Here is a 22792-nt window from a genome sequence, read left to right on the forward strand (position 1 = left end):
GAAGGTATACATTTGTGAACCTTAAAAAAGCAGCACAAAGGAGTTATAAAGAGGTTAAAAATAATGGCTGTTCTTCAAGAGGACCAGGGTTTAATTCCCAGCACCTACATGGTGGCTCACAACTGTCTGAAACTCCAGGCTCAGGATCTGATGTCCTCATTTGATCTCCATGGCCACTGAACACATGTGTTGCAAAGATATGCATGCAGTGAATATACTTAAAAATAAATAATAAAAAATAGGTAGAAAGCAGTATTACTAAGTTGTAGTTAATACTAAAACATTAGTAACAGTGAAGAAGTGGTTTTTTTCCACTGTGGCTACATTGTTATTACAGCCTAAATATACAGCTTGACTAATAGACACTTACATTGTTAAGGATACTTGCTGCTTAGCATCATGACCTGGGACCAATATGCTAGAAATGGTCCTCTGATCTTCACATGTTGTGATGCAAACTTAGCATGCATGTGCATGCTAAAGTTTTTGTTATTTTTTTTTAAATTAAAAGCATATACTTTATTTGTCATAAACATTTTTTTTTTCCACATTGGGCAAGGTGATGCATATCCTTGATCCCAGCATTCAGAAGGCAGCGATACCCAGTTGGATTTATCTGAGTTTGAGGTGTGCTTGGTCTACATAGCTAGTTCCAGGCCAGCCAGGCCTACCTAGTAGGGAGAGATCCTGTTTCAAAGAACAAAATAACAATACAAAAAAATAGTTTAACAGATATATGTAATCTCTGTTTGAGTGGCTGAGAAAAGTGGTCTTTAATTCATTGCTTGTCTGGGCTGTGAGATGTTGTTGTTGTTGTTGTTGTTGTTGTTGTTGTTGTTATTGTTTTTAAAGCCTTCAACACCCAGTATTCCCAGGCAGTCTCCTGTTCAAATAATAACCAGGTCTGATCCTACTCAGTTTCCAAGATTAGACAAGATGGGATGTATTCAGGGTGGTATAGGCCTGACTTTTTTTTTTTTTTCAACTTTTTTTATTCAACTTTTGACATTTTGATAAGATGTTGTCATCTACAAATTATGGTGGACTGCTTTCATAGCTCTTCTGAGGCCTGTGTATGTCTAATTTTAGCCAGAGGTGAATGCCATGGTAGAAATTGTAGATACAGTTGCAAGCAAATGGTTGTAACATTGGAATCTCTATTCTTTTCAGATAAATTGTTCCTTTTGTTTTAGCTAGAACATTGGGGTGAACTTAGATTGAAGTTTCGGTTTCACAGGTGACCTGAGTGCCTGGTACTTATGGCACTACTTTATACTGCATGGCTTTTATGATTTCTGGAGGATACTAAAGATATTAAGAGGAAAAGAAAAGGGTATGAACAAATAGATTGGGACATACTCACATTTTTGAATATTTGTCTTTATTGTAGGGCTTCTTAGGCCTACTTCTGAATATTTAAAAGAATAGAGGGATTATTCCATAATGGATTTTTTCAGACATCTGGTGCCTCTTTTTGATGAACACCTTAGGCTATTAGTACTTCTTATAAAACATTTTGGAAAACATAGCTTACATAATCTTCTTTTGGCTGTGGAACTGGTGAAAATAAGAGTCAGGGCAGAAATGCAGCCTACTGTAAAAACAAACAAACAAACAAAAAACAAACAAACGAAGCATCCAGATTAGAACCAATGAAGTCAAACCACAAGTGAGCAGCATATTTAAAGCTGAAGAACAGACGACTAACAGAGAAGCCATTCTGTCAGTTGTTTGAAACAGTGCATAGTGGATTACTTCATGCAGCTTTCAGTAGTAGTTGGGAACATGTGTATTTCTTTTATTCTGTGTTAGAGTTTTGTAGATAAAGAACAGAACTGTCCTGAATCTGGATGGCTACGAGGTACAGCCTGTTAGAAAATGTTTGTCCTTTGAGATTTAAAATCTGCTAGCTAGCAAATCTAGTCGTTGTATGATAACTATATATTTTAATAAGTCAATGAATGAATGAGTGAGTGAATGAATGAGTGAATGAATGAATGAATGAATGGGTGGTGAGAGCCTTAAATGGAAGGTTGTATCTGTGAGCCATCTTAGGGACAATATGTGCTTAATAGGAAAAAATGTCTTTATTTTCCATATTGTACATTTACTTGGTCTATGATACATGTTTTATTATTTTTAATTTATAATATTTTATAGATGGCGTCATTATTCTAACTTAAATTACTCTAACAAGATTAGGTGTATTCTGAAGCCTGATTGTAGGGAAAAAAATTAAGCAGTTTAAATCAGGTTGTATTTCTTTGCATTTTTAGGCCCTTGATGAGCCTCCTTATTTGACAGTGGGCACTGATGTGAGTGCCAAATACAGAGGAGCCTTTTGTGAAGCCAAGATCAAGACTGCAAAAAGACTTGTCAAAGTCAAGGTATGGTATTTGATACTTAAAGTCTTAAAAAAAAATAAAAATTACCTTGGTGCAAAATGAATTTTTAAAGTAGCGACTATAAACCATTCCCAAACTAAACATTTGTGATTTAAGAATATTTGTATTGGAATAAAATTTGCTTATCACACCCTACTTTCAGTGCAGACTTGGTTGGTTCTTTAGGATTTCTGTTTTAGTGTTGGAAAGGATCTTAGAAACTAATTTGATTTTTTTTTTTTTTTAGTTTTATTACGTGTAAACAATGGCCAGGCATGGTGGTACTTATCTTTAATCCTAGTCCTTAGAAGGTAGATCCCATCCTGGTTTCCATACCCTAGCCAGTCAGGGCTATATAAGTTGCCCCCAATAGCAAAACATCAGTTATTGACACTCTCCTGCAACCCTTTCTGTGATCCTGAGACGGAATCTTGGACCTTGGGAATACTAGGCAAATACTCTACCTGCAACAGAACTGCATTCCCAGCTCATTCCTTTGTTTCGCTCCCTTCCTCGATTTTTTGAGAAAAGGTATTGGTGTGTAGCACAGGCTAGCTTTCAGACTACAACCTTCTGAATGTTGGAATTGCAGGTGGTATATACCACCTGACACTTGGCCATCTGCCCTTTTCAAAACAATGTTTCTAAAGTACTTGAGTTTTGAGTTGGTTAATGGACAAATTTAATTGCTTTCATTTTAAGAAATTACCATAAGACTGGTGCACCTATGGTCCCAGCTATTAACAAGACAGAGGCTGGAACTGCATTTCAACTTAGGAATTGGAGCCCACATGGGGAACATAGTGATATCCTCTTCAAAAATAACCGAAAGAGACCATAGATTTGTAGCATAGTGGTAGAGCATCTGTCTGCCATGAGCAAGGCCCTGGGTTTGATGATAGCAACAAAAAGTATGAGTAGATGAATGAAGGAAAGATCATGTGTGTTTAATAGAAGAAAGATGCCTTTATATTTGAAAAATACAGGACAGTAAAAATTGAAGACCAGTGAAACATCTTAGTGTTGTGGGTACTTAACAACTTGCCAATAATGTACTGAGTGACTGGACTTGGGGACTATGTTAGATGGAAGGAGTGTGTGCAGTGCAGACGTGCAGATAACCATGCAACCATTGATTTGAATAGTTAGCCAAGTGGAAAAAGTTGGTTATTTCCATTGAAGAGTTCTGTATGTGCTGCCTGGGTGTATTTCTTAAGCATGTAGTGAAGCTTCTTGGGCTATTTGGATTTCTGCCCTGGCTAGAATCTAACTATACAATAAGGCCTCTAAATTAACTGGGAACCTGAAGGAAGCCCATCTTGGCCACACCTTCCCTTATATTTTTACAGGCTGGTGCCTGAAGTTGCTTTGTAAGTAATTTGGTCAGGTAGATGCTTTTACAGTGACATTTCCTCTTTGGGCATTGTATACTTCCATTTTCTGAGCTTAATAGTATTTGTCAACACCATTCTAAGGATGAATAAAGACCTATGTATCAATTTTATAATTTATTTGCTTAGGGCTACTTAAAAGATCTGATACTGAGTTTGGGAAAACCCCTTTCTTCCTGGTGGAGGAGGAGCTATTCCTTAGTTCAGAGATAGCACTCCTGTGCCAGCAAGAAGTATGTTCTTTGGACAGGAACAATGTCACTCAGGGCTTGGGCCTGTGCTTAAAAAGCACAGGCTGGATGTAATTTCAGTTCACCCTTAGCTGTGTAACAAATGACCCAGGGGATGGGACATAACTTTTGTGTTGCTGTCTTTGCTACACTTCCTATGTTGGCAGCACAGGGCATGTTGGACATGTACTAGATATTTGAAACTATTTTTTGAAATTTTTGGAAGCATTAATGGAATCATTAACTCAAAGTTAATGATTTTACTAATCTTAAAAATATTTGATAAATAATTAAACGTGCATACAGCAATGGCAGGATAGGTGGCTGAGTAGTTAAGAATGCTTGCTGTTCTTGCAGAGGACCTGAGCATGCGTGTGTGTGTGTGTGTGTGTGTGTGTGTGTGCGCACACACACACACACACAAACACACATTTACACTCACAGACATATAAAAAATATAAAACAAACTTTAAAATAATGAATACATTTAGGCTAAGGTGGCACATGTCTCTAAGCCCAGCATTTGGGGGACAGAGGCAGAGGTAGAGGCAGGCAGCTCTCTGAGTTTCTAGGTAAGCCTTGTCTGTGTAGGGAGTTCCAGGAAAGTCAGGGCTACATAGAAACACTCTGCCTCAAACAAAGTGAGTACATTTTAAGCAGACTTGGTGATACATTTCTTTATTAGCTTTGATCTATTGGACAATTATCCCACACTAAACATACTCTTAAAATCTTTCTTTTGTTTGTCATTAAAATTCAGGGATTCTATGGATATAAAACCTTTCCCCATAGTTGGTTTGTGAGTTTGTTTCTTGCCGACCACTAGACTCTAATATTAAAGAACTTTTAACTCATCAGTTCTTCCAGAATTATTTTTTATAGAGAACTACATCTGTATTGAATATGGTGCTTGTTTGTTTTGAGACAGGGTCTCTGTAGCTTTTGCTTTCTTAGTGCTTGGACTGTGCAGACTTACTAAGTCTGTACTTACTATGCAGACTTGGACTAAGGCTTGGACTTAGAGACGTCCTCCTATCTGTACCTCCTCAGTCCTAGCTAGGATTAAAGGCATGGATTACCATACTTGGCCTGTGATGCTTTTTACCAGCTAATTAATTGTTGTTGTTTTTTTTGTTTGTTTGTTTTATTTTGTTTTGGTTTTTTTTGGCCTTAGCTTTTATCTCAGCACGTGAGAGGCAGAGGAAAGCAGATCTTTGATTTCAAGACCACTCTAGTCTATTTGGGGAGTTCTAGGTCAGCCAGGGGTACCTAGTGTTACCCATCTGAAAAACATTTTTAACTTACTATTTTCCTAATTCTCTGATTTTCAGAGTCTGCTAGAGAGTAAAGTTCTGAAAAAGACTACTCAGTATTCAAATCTTAGCTCTGTCTTGTTCTAGTTCTATGATCCTGGACTGTTTATTTAGACTTTCTGTTCTTTGGCTTTTTTTTTAACAAAAGGGGAATAACGTTTGAGGATGTGATTCTTTGTCTTTTGTCTATGCTGGGAGATCAAGTGCTTTCTTTAGCAAATATCTACTTCTGAGCTGCCATCCACAACTTTGGATATTAAATTTGATCCTTGAACCTGATAGTGACTGTTGTGGCCATTGGTTATGATAGGACACACTTGTAATCCAAGCACCAAGGAGTCTGAGGCCAGGCAGAGTTACATAGTGAGACATTGTCTCAAAAAATCTAAAACAAAGAAATAGAAAAAGCAAATTTGTATCCACTGCTTACTTTTAAATTAGACCTTCACAAAATGATACAAATCCTCATAGACTAAGCTGGTTACATCTTTTTTTCCCCCTCAAACTTTAAGGAGAAGAAGTTGTACATTAAGGTAGTAAGTAGTGGGCTGGAGAGCCGTTAAGAGCACTGAGTGCTCTTCCAGAGGTCCTGAGTTTAATTCCTAGCAACCATATATAGTGGCTCACAACCATCTGTAATGGGATCTGATGCCCTCTTCTGGTGTGTCTGAAGACAGAGACAGTGTACTCACTTAGATAAAATAAATAAAATAGTTTTTTTAAAAAAAGGTAGTAAGTAGTAAAATACACCCTGATGAATGGAATATCCAACCTTGTAGTTGTGGTGTCTAACAGTGATTATTTTTATTTTGAAAAGAAACATAATCTGTTTAAACAATTTTCTATTCATTTGTTTAGTGTTTGAGCTTTTATTTAGACTAGTTGGTCTTTATTTAGTTTGTGATATTCGTAGGTTCATGAACTGCTATTGTTTGTTCTTTTGGTTTTGGTGTGTAATTAATTGGATTCATATTTTCTAGGTGACTTTTAGACACGATTCTTCAACAGTGGAAGTTCAGGATGACCACATAAAGGGCCCACTGAAGGTGAGTTGTCATTACCCCCAGTTTTGATTGGAGAATCACACTGATCTTTTTTCTTTTAATGTATTGGCTGTTCATTTTAACTCAATACATAGTTTTCTCTAAAAAGACAACTTGGGATATATTTAATATTAAATCATATCTGAAATGATAGCAAAATCTGTGTTTAAAAATGAAATGAGCATTATGGAGGTATTGACTGCTTGCATTCAGGAGTTTTACTGCAAGAATGGGTTTTCCAGGAATAAGAGGTGTTCATGATGTAAGATGCTCTAAAGGGTAAGCAAATACAAGCAAAATCCAGAGCTCTTGATTTTGGAGCCACCCACTGGCAGATTGAATCTTTTGAAGGGTAACTTGGAGGTTGATGTCTTTGTTTATCATTCACTAGTGGGATAGGTGTTGCTTTACCTTCTTGTATGCCAGTAAGCCAGTTACAGGGAGTTTGGGAAACCACCCTGTCTGAAAATGTCCACCTTCTGGGCTTGAGGAATCTTTAGGAAGTACTAAGAATAGCAAAGAAACATTTTGTAGGTTTTGGTACAAAGCATAGCTTACTTGGTACCATGGGCTTCTAAAACTCTTCACTTAAAAAGAAAATATTTTTTATTATTAATTCTTATGTTGTAAAAAAGTTTTCTATCATTTCCATTTTTATAGCCATCATCTTATGTATCCATTTGTCACTTTCAAGGACCAGAGACACATACAGTTAGGACTTCAGCTGCCACTTAATGTGTGCTAGTGTTGTCCCAAGTCTTTTTGCATCTAGTATTTTATTTAGTTTTAAGAACAACTCTATAGAAGAGAAAACTGAAGGAAAGAAGTCATTCGACTCCAGTTTCACAAGCATTAATGCCAGTTTCAAGATTCAGTCTATGGTTGAAAAGTTGTGCTGTTTGGATTTGAGTGCACAAGCCTATCCCTGCCTCCTAGGCATAGCACCATTGTTCTTTGCTCTCTGACTTGCCTTGTGCTACAAGCCCACAGGTACCTACCACCAGAAAATGTTCATTGTTGCATAGGGGCAGAATTGGCAACTGGACATAAGTAGTCTTTCTTTCCCTAGTCTGGTCTAGCTTCCTTAATAGTGGTATAGTTGATTTATTTTGTTTCTTTTTTCTTTTTCTTTTTTCTTTGTGTTTGATGAGGTCTTATTACTATTTTAATTTAAACTTGTCTATCCAGTTGTGTCTAGTTTTGGTATAATATTGGTACATTTTTACCTGTAGATTGGGGGTGGGGGTGATGTCTCTAGGATTTGAACTACTTCCTGATAGATTTTGTAGCTTTTATTGGCTGGTAGAAGGTGACATCATTTAGTTTCATGCTTCTTTTATAAGAAATAGTGGTCATTTAATCACAATACACTTTGAATAATGAGTTTTCAGGAAAATGTAACTCTTGATTTAAAAACTGAGTATTGATTCCTCACAGGACTTGTCAGTTTTCCTGAACTCCTTACTCTTTGGTCACTTTATGGAGCTAAGGTCTCTTCTCTGAAGGAATTTTAAAAAATCATCACTATAAGGACTGTGCAAGTATAAACAACATTTTCATGATAAGATAGAAAGAACTGTAAATGCCTGTCAGCAGTAGGACTTTTTTGATTACTACTATCCATCTTTAGCTTCTTTGAAAGAAAGGTGGAAGGATGGGAGAAAAGACAATTATTTTTCAGTTGGTGCTTGTAATGACCCCTGGGCGTTTTTAAGTCCCCTTTATACGCCTATAGAGACAAAACTGCTTTCTTAGTAATGCTTAGATGTTTTTTCTTTACCTAGTGTATGAACATTTTCACTTATAATAGGTAGGAAAGTATTGTCAGTAAAGCTTCAGGTATCTCGAACACAAATCAAGCCGGTAGATGTTTCATTCATCACCACTGTAATCCAACTAAGCACAGGCATTGGTGGTTTTACCCTTGGCCAGCCCCAAGCAGCTATCTTGCCCTGATTCTGGCAGCCAGCCTGCTGCCAAGCCGCTCCCAAGCTAGCTAGCTCTCTCAGTCTCTGCTAACTGAACCAGTCTTTCTTGGAATGCCTGGAGCTGTCATTCAGCTCCCTTTAGCCCCATGAAATGAAAACACTAGAGACTTAAAATATATACCAGCCAGATTTATAATGGTAAATCTCCAACCCCAAAATACCCATGCAAAGAACACAAGATTCAATGGATATAATTACAAGCTGCACACCTAGATTGGGCAAATGTACTCTACATTACTCTATTGTCCATCTATGAAATCCCTAGTTACTTATGACTCCTTCAGGCCATATGGTTCTGGTTCATCTTTTTCCTCCATCTTCTTCCATCATTCCCCCCACCCCTCATCGCCCTAATCTTTCTTCCTCTTTCCCCTCTCTAAAACTTTCAGCTCTGCCTTTTCCTTCCACTGCCTAATCACAGGCCTTATCTGATTTTACCTGACCTCACCTGAGTACATGGTCTACTCCTGGTCGGGGCACTCCTCTTGAGGGAGCAGAAAATACAAACAGCAATCTGCAACATACCATGTATGCATTTCAGAAAAGAAAAAAAAGTTCAGTGTTACTATTTATTGCTTTTGGCTTATTTGTCCTCAAAAGTTCTTCTAATGTTTACATAATATTTTAGGTAGGAGCTATTGTGGAAGTGAAGAATCTTGATGGTGCCTATCAGGAAGCGGTTATCAATAAACTGACAGATGCAAGTTGGTATACTGTGGGTAAGACAATAATTTTTTATTAAAATTTTATTTTTAGTTATACAAAATTTATGTTATAGTAATGCAGATAAAGTAGATTACCTGGATTAAATTTTCTTTACTAGTACAATAAACTCTGTTACTATTACTGGTTATCTTCCAGATACATACAATTGAAATTATTTAGTATAGTGTGTACGTGGATTCCTAGCTATTTCCACTTCAAAGTGTATCTTACAGAAACTTTTTTCTCCATCTTCATTATTTTTAACTGTAGAGTTCAGTATTCTTAACTGTCCAATCTGTTGTATAACATAATTTCTGTAAGTAGTTGGATATAATCTCATTCATTTTCTGTTCTGCCAGTCTTCTTGCCATTACAGTGGTGAATGGCTAGTATGTGTACATCATCCTTATATTTTCCTGTGCACTAAGGAATAGATAGAGATTCAAGTTGAAGAGACATGTGCTTTTCAACTTGAGTGAAAATTGCCTGTCTGTCTTAAAGATTCATATAGTCAGTGTACAAGTATATGTGTTTTCCCAGTCCTTGTCAAATTTCCTTTGAAATTTGGCCAAGTTGAATGTAGGTAGAGTTTGTGTGTGTGTGTGTGTGTGTGTGTGTGTGTGTGTGTGTGTGTGTAGTCCAGACTGACCTCAGCTTACAAGCCTCTTGTATGAGCTTCTCTAGTGCTGGGGGCCCAGTGATGTGGTCCTGTGGATAAAGGCATGCACTAACAAACCTGAATCAGAGTTAAATCCATGGTATCCACATGGTGGGAGAGGGAACCAACTTGTGCAAGTTGTCCTCTAGTTAATGGTATACGTATGCAAGTATATATACATATATACATATACACTATGCTGGTTAGTTTCATGTCAACTTGACATAGGCTAGCGTCATTGGAGAGGAGGGAGCCTCAGCTGAGAAAATTCCTTTATAAGGTAGGACTTTGGGCAAACCTATAAGGTATTTTCTTACTTATAATTGGTGTGGGAGGGCTCAGCTCTTTGTGGGTGGGCACACTCCTGGGCTGGTGATTATAGTTTCTTTAAGAAAGCAGGCTGAGCAAGCCAGTAAGCAGTACCCTTCCATGGCCTATTTATCACCTTCTGCCTCCAGATTCCTACCTTGTTGGAGTTCCTATGCTCTTCATTCAATGTCAGCTTATGATGTAGAAGTATAAGTCAAATAAACCCTTTCCTTCCCCAAGTTAGTTTTGGTCATGGTATTTCATCACAGCAACAGTAATCCTGACTAGAGGGGACACACACACACACAACACACACACACACACACACACACACACACACACACAATTTAAAATTCAGATCTGATAACTTTATTAAAAATAGTTGTACTCTGTCCAGGATTTCTAAGGAATACAGGGGTTTCTCGAAATTCTTTGTATTGTAAAATAGACACATATCTTCAACATGTGAAAATCATTCTTTAAAGTAATTTTCAAATTGTGAGGTGATCATCATAGTCATGTGAGTTATTTACTCTCTCATTTATAGCAAACATTGTAGTACTTTCAGTCAGCAAATTGTAGCTTTCCCACAGGGAACATTGGGCAGTATGTGGAAAAAGCTTTTTTGATTGTGACAACTGGCAAAGGAGTCTTTCTAGATTGGAGCTCCTGGTGTGTTATAGGCTCAGCTTGTCACAATCAGCTTATTTTTGATACATTTTGCATATAGAGAGTGCCCAAATTGAGCGACTTATTGTAATGTAGATGTAGGTATTTTGGGGGGATGGGGACAGATGCTCCATAAATTTGTTAGCTTCTATGGGTGACTGCCAGCCGGAAGACTTGCTCTTCTTTCCTTTACCATTTTGAGGGTAATTAATTAGCATTTAAATTGTTTCCTCTTGAAATACCACCTTCTGTTTTGTGTTTCCTACTTCAAGGAGTCTTAAAATTTGTGTGTGTGTGTGTGTGTGTGTGCGTGCGTGCGTGCGAGAGAGAGAGAGAGAGAGAGAGAGAGAGAGACAGACAGACAGACAGACAGACAGACAGACAGACACAGAGAGAATGTATGCCATAACATGTATAGAGGTGAGAGGACAACTTTGCAGGAATCAGTTCTGTGTTCCGCTGGGAATTTGGGTCTTCAGGTGTAGTAGGAAGTGCCTTTATCCTCTGAGCCATTTTACTGGCCCAAGGATACTTTTATTTATAAGATGCATTTTGGTAGAAATAGCAAACTATTGTAATAACTGTAATTAAAGATATTTGCTAGAAAACATGAAGTGTGAATTTCAAATTAATTCTTAAAATGGGGACTATTTGCACTCAGAAAATGTAACGATTTCTGTCATAATCTTAGAAAAGTTCCTCAGTTGCTTCCATTTTTTTTACTTCCTCACAGTTTTTGATGATGGAGATGAGAAGACACTGAGAAGATCTTCATTATGTCTGAAAGGAGAGAGACATTTTGCTGAAAGTGAAGTAAGTGATGGGATTGAATGAGCAGGTGTTCTGGGTTTTCTCTTGTGGTTGATTTTGTGTATTTGTTTGAGATAGGGTTTCACAGTGTAGCCGTGGCTGTGGTTATCCTGGAACTCATTGTACAGATCAAGTTGGCCTCACAGAGAGCTGCCTGCCTCTGCTTCCTGAGCACTGGGGTTAGAGGTGTGTGTCTCCATGCCTGGCTTGAACAAATTATTTTCTTTGGAAGGAGTGAGGTTTTGCTTTTTCAATCCAGTGAACAAACCTTTTAATCAAAAAATTCCCAGATATATTTGTCATTATGTGATCTGTGAACTATGTTGAAAACCACGAGTTCAAACATCAAGTTAAGTGTTGAAGGCGTTTTAGTACTTTTCCACAAAGAAAATAGGCTTATTTAGTTACCTTGATGGTGCCTTTTGTTTGTTTGTTTGTTTTTAATTTTTTTTTAAAAATAGGAATTCTGTGAGTCCCAGGCTGGCCTTGAACTCATGGTTCTCTTGCTTTTGCATCCTGAGTGCTGGGATTATGGTCATGTACCACTATGACTAGCTTTTTGGGGTCATTTCTGTATAACTTTATTGAAGTATTCCTGCCAGGTTCATTAAGACATCTTAAGAGTTAATAAATATTCTTAAAAAGAAGGCTATAAAGGTGACAATCAGGAACTACTTCATAGTGACATTGTAGTTTTTGCCTGAGCACCTTTTCTGAAATTACCCCCTTTATCTTTTACTTTGATTTCTCTTTCACACCCCCTGACATTAAAGTATGCATTTTGTTTGTTTGGGTGGGGGGTCTGCATTCCTGGGTAGCATGTATCACAAGAGCAGGCTCTTTGTCCTCACTGCTTTGATCATAGTTCTGCTACAGTGCCTGGCACAGGAAGGGAGTTGAGCACTTGTTAGTCATATGTCATCAAGTACATGTCATCAAGAGGCTTTGCTGAGTGCATTGTCACATTCTCTGCATTATGCATATTAATGAACTGTTTTTTAACACTCTTAACTAATTAGTAATTGAGACTGATGGCCAGAACTAGTCAGACTAGTACTTTGTAGCATTAAAGTCAGCTCTTTACTTGAAAGCTGGACCAAGAAAACTGTGCCAAGGATCTTAATGCCAGAGCTTGAGTCAGTATACAAAGTAACATGACTATGCATGGTCCAGGTCATTCTCAAAAGTGATTGATAGACAGTGTAACTGAACTGTCATGCATCTGTCCTCTTAGTTTAGAAGAAGGTTTGTTATAGGACACTTTAGTATCATTTACATATTAGACCATTTTTTGTTTGAAAATATTTATGCTTCCTTCAGCAATTGAAATTTCATTTTTATTTTAAATTTCTCATAGTTTACCACTTCCTACACTTCTTAGTAGACAGCTTATTTCCAGGTTATGGCTTGTACTGTCTTGTCTTGGTTTCTGTTGAGCCCACTTGATAGAATATTCTCTTAAGGACACTTGAAATGCTTTTTCCTATATAATATATTTCATGGGCTTTTTGCCCATTATATTACCTCACCCTTTGTTTTTTGCACTTCCCCTGAGTGTTCTTGCTTTGTGGTCTTTTTGTTATTTACGTGCCCTATAAATTTTAAACTGTTTTAGGGGAATAGCCACATTTCTTTGGTGATTCTTCCTTTTCCCAGCAGTGTTTTCTCTACAAGAGCCTTCAATAAATAATTATTGGATTATATTTGGAGGTGAGGTTTTGTTTGTTCCATATTTTATGTTCTTTTGAGATGAGGTCTCTCTATGAAGCACAGGCTGACCTTGAACTTACTCTTTAGTTGACATTAACCTTGAAATTTTGATCTTCCTCCTTATCTCCTCAGAGTCACCCAAGTGTTAGAATTGTAGGTATCTTGGGTTGGCTTAATTTTAGAGGTTTGTTGTTTTGTTGGCTTTTTGAAGCTGTTCTCTCTGTAGGCTGGGCATATATTGAACTTGTAGCATGAACCTCTTCCTTCCTCCCAAGTGCCGGGATTACAGTTTTTCCCCAGCATACCCATGTTTTGAAAGGTTAATGCAAGAAATCTGACTACTTTGGAACAAGTGACATGTTGAAACGGTCTTTCTGCATTTATGAGGTTTGTATGTAATTCCATTCCCTTAGAACACATATCCAATTATTGCCAGTAAGTAAATGTGGCAGCTTAAAGTCCTGATTTTTCATCTGATGAAGGCTTGGTATAAAGAAGTATCTAATAGTTTTGCTTTTATCAAAAGAGTTTAAAACTGGATTAGTTCATAAGGCAGGGATAGGGTGAGATAGTATGAACAATAGCTCTGTGTTTGTGGTGCCTTCAAGGAGGATGTTCTTCTCAGTGTCTCTTTCTGCTGCTGTTTCCTTTCATTTATGTTTTGCCTAAGGGAAGTTAGGATAATAGTGGTGTGATAGACATTAGTCCCTTCCTATGTGTCAGTGCTGTGCGTTGGACACTGATGAGCTGTGTAGACATGGCATTTCTACTTGAGTAGCTCATCCTCTACTAGAACAAAACCATTAGTTAAGCAATCAGAAATATCTTATAATTTTATTATATTAATGCTTGGTAAGGAGAGTATATAGAAGGGAATGTAACATGTATCTGTGTATACTTCTTCTTTTATTTGGTTTCTCTTGCAGAGTGCTTAGGATCAAAGCTAGGTCCTTGTTCAGCAAGTGCTCTGCTCTGCAGAGACAGCTCTTTTTATAACACTTTAAAATGTAACTTGAAGAAATCTTATCCTTAGATAGTTCTTCTGTCTTGACACAATTTTTCCAGGAATCTATCATTTCTCCAGTGTTCACAAAATTACCTCCCAACAGCAAACATTTTATTGGTAGAAAAGGAAAAAGAAAAGTGTTTTGTGTGTATGTATGTACACATGCTAATAGGTGAAAAGAAAATAGACACATTTTCAACACTGATCTTTAAAGGGTTAAAGTTAATTAGGTAGTCTTTGAAGTACTACCTTAGGCTTTTAATACACTTTTCAGGAAATGAAGGCTGAAAAAAACACAAGAAAACTTGTGAAAAGTACATTGCCATGAGATGTATAGATAATATCAAGGAAAGAATACTCATTTTCATACTGGCAATTATATTGTGTGCTGCAGATTAAAAAGGAAAACAAATACTAAAAGTCATTTTTAAACATTTTCTTTAAGAAAGATTTATTGTAGAAAACAGTTGCCAAATTATCATATATCTTCTCTGGGCCCCCCCTTTCAAGCTACTAGTGCTTCTCCTGATGGCTAATTTTGTTTTGCTTACGTATTACAATTTTTTTTATGGATTATGATTTACTATGGACAAGGAAAATTTTGAGCTGTTGTTGACTTCATCCTAAGAATTAACCCTTACAAGTAGGTGTCTTATCTCATGTGTGTGTTTTGGGTAAACTTTTGGTTATTTTGTATTTTAGTGATTCAGCCAGGGCTTTATTTTTCTTCCTTTCTCCAAGTAATGGGCTCATTCATCTTTATTCTAATATCTTTGAAACTAGAGTTTTCTTTCAATAGGAAAGTTGTATTGTAGCCTTCCTTGGATGAAAAAAATTAACTTCAAAATATAATCATATTACATTGGTTTGGTTTAAAATGAAGAAAGCACTTGCAAAGTAATAACTTGTTGGGTTTGTGTTCTCACCCACAGACACTAGACCAGCTCCCACTCACCAATCCTGAGCATTTTGGCACTCCAGTCATAGGAAAGAAAACAAATAGAGGAAGAAGATCTAATCATATGTAAGTCAATTTTCATAACTGTTAGTGAACCTGAAATCATTTCTCTTTCAGGATTGTTTTAATAGATCCTTAAATTGTAAATTGAAAAATGTTAATGAGATCTCCTGCTGAGCCCCACCCGGTCAGCCTAACAGCTGTGCTTCCTCCAGTCTTCCTTCGTGTATCTTGATGCTGCTTTTGGAGCAGAACTAGTCATTATCCCCATCACTTTTCTGAAATCATGAGTTTATTTATGACATTTTCTTTGTTCCTAGTGCCTCTCTCCCTGCCATTATCTTGATCACTTTGTAGCTCTCACCTTGATGGGAGCTATTTTGTTGTTCTCTGCTGTTTCCTTTGAAACTAGACATTTTTTTAAAAAAATTAATCTCCTAAATTCTTTGCATTTATCAAATGTCATAGGTAAAATTTCATCTCTTACTCTTATTATAGTGGTGTTTTTTTTTTTTCTAGTACCTATGAGACAAGTACCTGAAAGGGTTAAAAACAACTTTTTGAAGCAGTAAGAAGTTGGAGTGGATTAGACAACAGAGTATATTTTTAAAATAATTCTCTCAAGTGTTCTTTTAAAAATGATTTGAATTAAAAATTAATATATCAGAAGTAAAAATATATAATCACTAAAGAAAATATTGTTAAACAACTAAAAATAAATATTTAGTTGGATTAATTAAAAACTTTAAGTGAATGCTTTCAGTATATAAATCTGATTTTTCTGAACCCCCAAGATGTAAGGTGGGTAAATCCACTCATACTATTTAATGGGCTCATTCATCTTTATTATGATTTTTTTATTTGAAATAATAATTTTCTTATTAAAATTAGGGTTTTAGAGAGATGGATTGGCAGTTAAGAATGGTTGCTTCCCTTGCAAAGGACCAGAGTTTAGTCCTCAGCACCCACATTGAGCAATTACTGTAACTCCAGCTCCAGCGGATCTGATGGCTTCTTTTGGCTTGCATGGGCATCAGCTATCACTCCTGTACACATACATACATACATACATACATACATACATACATACATACATACATACATACAAACGTGAGTAAGTAAGTAAATAAAATAAAATTTAAGATTTAAATTTAAGATTAAGGAAATTGTTCTGAGACAGGAAGAGGGGGGTGCTTTCCTCCCAGGCTTTTCCTGTTTAACTGACAAGTTTGGTTTTCCTTAGAGTACTTAAGTTACTTTCTAAATTAGTTTTAATGACAAAATTTCATTTGAGGAAGGAAATTAGAAGACTAATTACTTCACTGAAAAGATATTCATTGCTATTCATTTTCCTATCTTAGTATAATTTGAACTATGTATGCATTTACTCACTGAACCTTCTAGAAACATGTTTTTAGTTGCCAGTTAATATCTCTGCCTTGTTATTTTGATGGTGACTTGATTATTTTAAGGATACTTGCATTGTAACCTTTAAAAAATTCTTCTATGTATAACATTTTTAAATTAAATGTGTTTCAGCCACAGAGAATAATAAACTGTAAATAAATGGTGGGCTCAATGTGGTGGTACATGCCTTTAATGCCAGAGGCATGCAGATCTGTGAATTCTAGACCAGCCAGGACTATATACTAAGGCTGTCTCAGAAAATGTATGGTGGTATTAATAAGAAAACCTTCATTGTAATATTAGGTGTAACTTTGATCTGATTATTTTAAGTTTTGACAGGTCTGTGACAGTGCCACAAAGCATTCATAAGCAGGTGAATTGTAGGATGTTTTGATAGCTTTGAAAATTAATGAGTTAATATCGTTGGTCATTAGTTTTCCTATAGTTCTGCGAGTATATTTAAGTTGTAATAACTCTAATTGGGGCTAACAGATTAGTGAGTATGAAATGTCAGGTAATCACTCTCATTAGTGGTGATTCCAATTATCTAGTTTAGTGTGAGCATGGGGCTTGATGGTCTGCTTTTCATCACTTTGCCACTAGCTGTATGATTTTGGCAACCTACTCTTCTCATATTTATCTATAAAATTAAGATCATAATATTAACTCTCTTAGAGATTTGAAAACAATTTATTTGTATTATAAATTATACATATTTATATACACATATAATGCTTATATAGCAAGTGCAGGCTAAGTTATCTTCAACCCCAAAAGCAGAGGTGTTGTGTATTTGGGTGTTCAGGCTTGATGGTATTTGTATAGACTTTGCTGGTGGAACATTCCTTCCAAAAAGTCTAGAATGCACATACTAAATAGAATCATGTATTACATGAAAACATTGGGATCAAATGTCAGCATACACAGAGATCTCTTGTGTTTTTACATGTTCATTTAAACATCTGGCTTAAATACTTCCCAGCAGCAGGACTGCTCTTAGCTGCTTTGTGTACAATTACAATTTAAAAATCACATTCTTAGGGCTGCAGAGTGGTTGAGAGCACTGGCTGCTCTTCCAGAGGACCCAGGTTCAAGTCCTATCATTACATGGGAGCTCACAACTGTCTGTAACTCCAGGATTGACACTTTGACACAGACATACACACAGGCAAAACACCAAAATAAATACATAAATGAATTCAAAATAAGTTTAATATTATGTAGATTTGATCTATTAAAATAACTAAAAGTTATGATATATTAGAAAGTCTCTGTTAAAGAAAAATAATGAAGTATATGTGGACACTTGCTTTTTTTTTTTCTCGCTCTTCAGCTTTCTTTTCTTTTTTTTTTTAATTAGATATTTTCTTTATTTACATTTCAAATGCTATCTTGAAAGTTCCCTATACCCTCCCCCCGCCCCTGCTCCCCTACTCACCCACTCCCACTTCTTGGCCCTGGCATTCCCCTGTACTGGGACATATAAAGTTTGCAGGACGAAGGGGCCTCTTCCTAATGATGGCCAATTAGGTCATCTTGTGTTACATATGCAGCTAGAGACATGAGCTCTGGGGGTATTGGTTAGTTCATATTGTTGTTCCGCCTATAGGGTTGCAGACCCCTTCAGCTCCTTGGGTACTTTCTCGAGCTCCTCCATTGGGGGCCCTGTGTTCCATCCAATAGCTGACTATGAGCATCCACTTCAGTGTTTGCCAGGCACTGTCATAGCCTCACAAGAGGCCACTATATCAGGGTCCCTTCAGCAAAATCTTTCAGGCCTGTGCAATAGTGTCTGGGTTTGATGGCTGATGATGGGATGGATCTCCGGGTGGGGTAGTCTCTGGAAAGTCCATCCTTTCATCTTAACTCCAAACTTTGTCTCTGTAACTCCTTTCATTGGTATTTTATTCCCTATTCTAGGGAGGAATGAAGTATCCACACATTGGTCTTCCTTCTTCTTGGTTTTCTTGTGTTTTGCAAATTGTATCTTGGGTATTTCTGGACTAATATCCACTTATCAGTGAGTGCATATCTAGTGACTTCTTTTGTGATTGGGTTACCTCACTAAGGATGATATCCTCCAGATACATCCATTTGCCCAAGAATTTCATAAATTCATTGTTTTAATAGCTGAGTAGTACTCCATTGTGTAAATGTACCACATTTTCTGTATTCCTCTATTGTTTCCTCTATTATTTCTGTGTTCCTCTATTGAGGGACATCTGGGTCCTTTCCAGCTTCTGGCTATAAATAAGGCTGTTATGAACATAGTGGAGCATGTGTCCTTATTACCAGTTGGAACATCTTTTAGGTATATGTCCAGAAGAGGTATTGCTGGATCCTCCGGTAGTACTATGTCCAATTTTCTGAGGAACCGTCAGGAGAGTTCCTCTTGGTAGATTTTACCTTTGATGAGTATGAAGTGCCCCTTCTTGTCTTTTTTGATAACTTTGGGTTGTAAATCAATTTTATTTGATATTTGAATGACTACTCCAGCTTGTTTCTTCAGACCATTTGCTTAGAAAATTGTTTTCCAGCCTTTTACTCTGAGGTAGTGTCTGTCTTTGTCTCTGAGGTGGGTTTCCTGTAAGCAGCAAAATGTTGGGTCCTTTTTGTGTAGCCAGTCTATTAGTCTATGTCTTTTTATTGGGGAATTGAGTCCATTGATGTTAAGAGAAATTAAAGAAAAGTAATTGCTTCCTGTTATTTTTGTTGTTAAAGTTGGGATTCTGTTCTGGGCACTGCTTCTTAATGCCTAGCAATGCTCAATTTCTGTTAAGAATCTCAGCATGCCATTAAGAAATTGGCTTTGGATTTCATTGAACATATATATTATTTGGTGGATGGAGAGCTAGTTTTGTAGAGGAAGCCTACTTCTGTTTGTTACCTGGTTTTGCTCACCACTCACTACTGTGATTAGTTGGTGTCATTACCGAGGGTTCCGACATTGTCCTTGCTTGTCATTTTGAGCTTTGAGAGCTTGAAATACCCATCTCTTTACCTACATTTCTGAAGGGTTCACTATTCTATTCTTTACTTATTCTCTACAACAGAGTCTTGGGCCTAGACCTTGAGGGCATTCTTGTGAAATTACCTATTGAAAACTTATTCTATTGAAAAAAAAATATGTTCTCATTATGATTTTAACAATGGCTATTTTTAAAGTATTTTTAATCTTGAGATGGTGAAGCAGATAGATTACAAATTTCTAGCCAACCTAGGATGTAGAACAAGAACATGTCACAACCAAATATTTTTCTAGGTTTCCCAGGACTTAATTGTACCAATACCTTTGTTTCTCTTTCAACAGCTACAAATCCACATACTAGCTAATCTGCCTTCATTTGTTCTACTTCATTTCTAGCCTGTCGTTAGGTAATCTTAGTTAAGTCCAATAATTTTTTTAATGACCAACTTCTACCTTGTTAATTATTTAAAGTAAGTTTTTGATTTTAATGTGTAACTTAACTTGAGTTCCACCCTTACTATTTTCCTATATTCCTGGGCAGAAGTTGTGTTATTCTGCCTAAATAATACAATGTTTAGAATTATTGATCTGTTTCCATGTGCTTTTCTCTCCTTGCTTCATTACTGTTTTTCTTTTTGGTAACTTGTTAAAGGTCTGTGTAACACTGGAGTAGGAAGGCAAGCTTCTGCTGCCACTTCCCCAGCAGAAGATAAATAAAGCCTGACAAATTTGTTTTCACTAACAAAGCTTACTCACGACTATAAGCTGTACCCTTTGATAGTGCAATGATTATTTGCAAAATGAATGACTGTGACTTATAATTTGCATATTATAAACTTTGCTTTTTAAAAATTTATGATTATGATTTTAAGTATGTTCACCAAATTGTGCAGTGATTGCTACTTCACTACTGATTCTAAAAGATATTTTTATGTACCTATTTTGAAATAAAAGACAGTTTTCCTCTTTTTTTTTTTTTTTTTTTTTTAAATAAATGTGGAAGTAGAAATTGAATCCAGGGCTCTTGGAAAGTCATCTATCCCTGATTTGCACTCCTGCTAACAGTTTAATTTTTGGTAAAAATCAGGAAATATCCCTTTTATGATTGCTTATGTTCATATATCGAGTGGTTCAGTTTTTAAGAACCTATGCATTATTAATTATCTACTAAAATTAATCTCTTTAAAATATACAATACATCAAGTATGAAATTGCTCTATACTTGTCTGAAATAATAGTGGATTGTTGAAACTAGAAATGCATTTGAACTATTGTTAGAAATCTTTTTTTTATAGTATTCTGAATTTTCTTGTCATGAAATTTAATATAAAGTATCCTTTGTTTTCTTATCTCTTTTTCTTTATAGAAGTAGGTCAACTTTTTTCTAATGTCAAGGAGGCATAGTACCTGATTTCAGATACTTCTTCCTCTTTTAGTTGACAAATTCCCATTTTAGTAGCCCAGTGTGATATTCTGTGTTCCTGAATGTATTTTTTTTCTTTTTTTTTTAGGTAGTAATTTTTTCTTTAAATTCAGTTTATATCCTGGTCACAGTCTCCATTTCCTCCTTTCCTTCCAGTCCCATCCTCATAAATCCTTCTTCCCACATTGCCCCTCCCCTTCTTCTCAGAAAAGGAAACCCGCTCCCCCTTGGGTACCATCTGGTCCCAGCAGGACTAGGCACATCCTCTCCCACTGAGGACCACCTAGGCAGTCCAGGGAGGGGAAAGGTGATTAGAAACCAAGACAACCCCACACCGCCCATGCTTCACTTGGTAGGGCACCCACATGAAGACACAGCTGCATATTTGCCACAATGTGTAACAATGTGTAGGGGTCTTAGGTCCAGCATGATCCCTGGTTGGTGGCCAGGCTCTGTGAGGCCCCAAGGCCCAGGTTAGGTGACTCTGTAGGTTAGGTGACTCTGTAGGTTTTTTGTTTTTTGTTTTTTTGTTTTTTTGTGGTGTCCTTGACCCTTCTAGCTTTCTCATTTCTATCCCCACTCTTCCAGAAGACCCCCAAACTCTACCTGATATTTGCTGATGGGTCTCTGCATCTGTCTTCATCCTACTCAGCTGTTTAAAAACAAAGACATCATGAATTTTGCAGGTAGTAATTTTTTTAAAGAGTTATTTTAGAAACAACCCCAATTAGAAGTCAGAGTGAAAAATCTGGCATTGATGAACACCACAGCAGAAAAAACAGCAGCAGGGACAAGAGAGTAATGAACTTCAACACAACAACAGTCTTAAAGAAAATCTGATGTTTGAATTCACACTGAGAGAGACACAAGAGATGACCATTGTTTGGATTTTGAGCAATGGGGCGGGGAGGAGGTATGGAATGTAGAACAGTTGAAGGGTGGACCAGGAGGAGAATAAAATCTGGAGTGTTAACAAAAAAAAGATTAAATAAAAAGAAGGAATATAAAAAAAAATCAGGATCTACAAATTATCTTCAGAAAGATATATCAAATATGCATCTATTTAAAATAGTACAAAAGATATTTAAAATCAGGGATTCCAAAGCAAGGGATAGAATATCACCATGTAGAAAGCTCATGTCCTCTTCAGGCTTATCTTCTGAATGTATTTTATAGAAGCACAAAAGAACCATGTGTGCATTTTGTGTGTACTGAACTGGGTTCATTTTCTTTTAAGGATTACAATAGTTGTTTCTTAACTGGATTGTCTCCTTGCCCCTTTACTGTTACTTTCCAGCTTTTTTTTTTCCAATCTACTTTTTTTTTTTTTGAGGTTTTATTTTATATGTATGGGTATGTATGTCTTAAGTACCATGTATGTACATTGCCTGAAGAAACCAGAAGAGGGCATTGGTTCCTCCTGGGGCTTGTAAGTGTGTTGGGAAGATAAGTTGGTCCTCTGGAGTAGACAGTATTCTTATCCCCTGAACCACCTCTCTAACCCTTGCCTTCTCCCTGTTTAAGTTTTCTCAGTATTGGGAATACTAGAAGACTTACTAGAAGACTGTCTCCTGAATGCTTGGAGACCTGAGCATAGGATCTCCTGTCTTGTAGTGTAGTGCTGAGATGTGTAATATGGGCTTTTAGCCTTTTTTTTTTTTTTTTTTTTTTTTTTTTTTTTTGTAAAGATTTATTTATTTATTATATGTAAGTACACTGTAGCTGCTTAATCTTATCTTTGTTTTATCTTTTGGAACATGTTTTGCTATGTAAATCATGCTAGCCTCAAACTTCAGTTCTTGCTTTGGCCTCCTGACTGT

General features: G+C 36.6%; 1 protein-coding gene across 3 annotated transcripts in view; it reads left to right on the forward strand.

Moving 5' to 3' along the window:
* The window catches only part of Arid4b (AT-rich interaction domain 4B), a 126082-nt gene that overhangs the window by 46015 nt on the left and 57275 nt on the right, over positions 1 to 22792 (forward strand). For all 3 annotated transcript variants that reach the window (XM_021215185.1, XM_021215184.1, XM_029547311.1), the window contains exons 3-7: positions 2277 to 2387; positions 6299 to 6364; positions 8978 to 9068; positions 11424 to 11503; positions 15149 to 15240. In XM_021215185.1, coding sequence (XP_021070844.1) covers positions 2277 to 2387; positions 6299 to 6364; positions 8978 to 9068; positions 11424 to 11503; positions 15149 to 15240 — 440 coding nt within the window. The remainder of the gene's footprint in view (positions 1 to 2276; positions 2388 to 6298; positions 6365 to 8977; positions 9069 to 11423; positions 11504 to 15148; positions 15241 to 22792) is intronic.

This window comes from Mus pahari, chromosome 16 (genome assembly GCF_900095145.1).
Source record: "Mus pahari chromosome 16, PAHARI_EIJ_v1.1, whole genome shotgun sequence".
Taxonomy (NCBI): domain Eukaryota; kingdom Metazoa; phylum Chordata; class Mammalia; order Rodentia; family Muridae; genus Mus; species Mus pahari.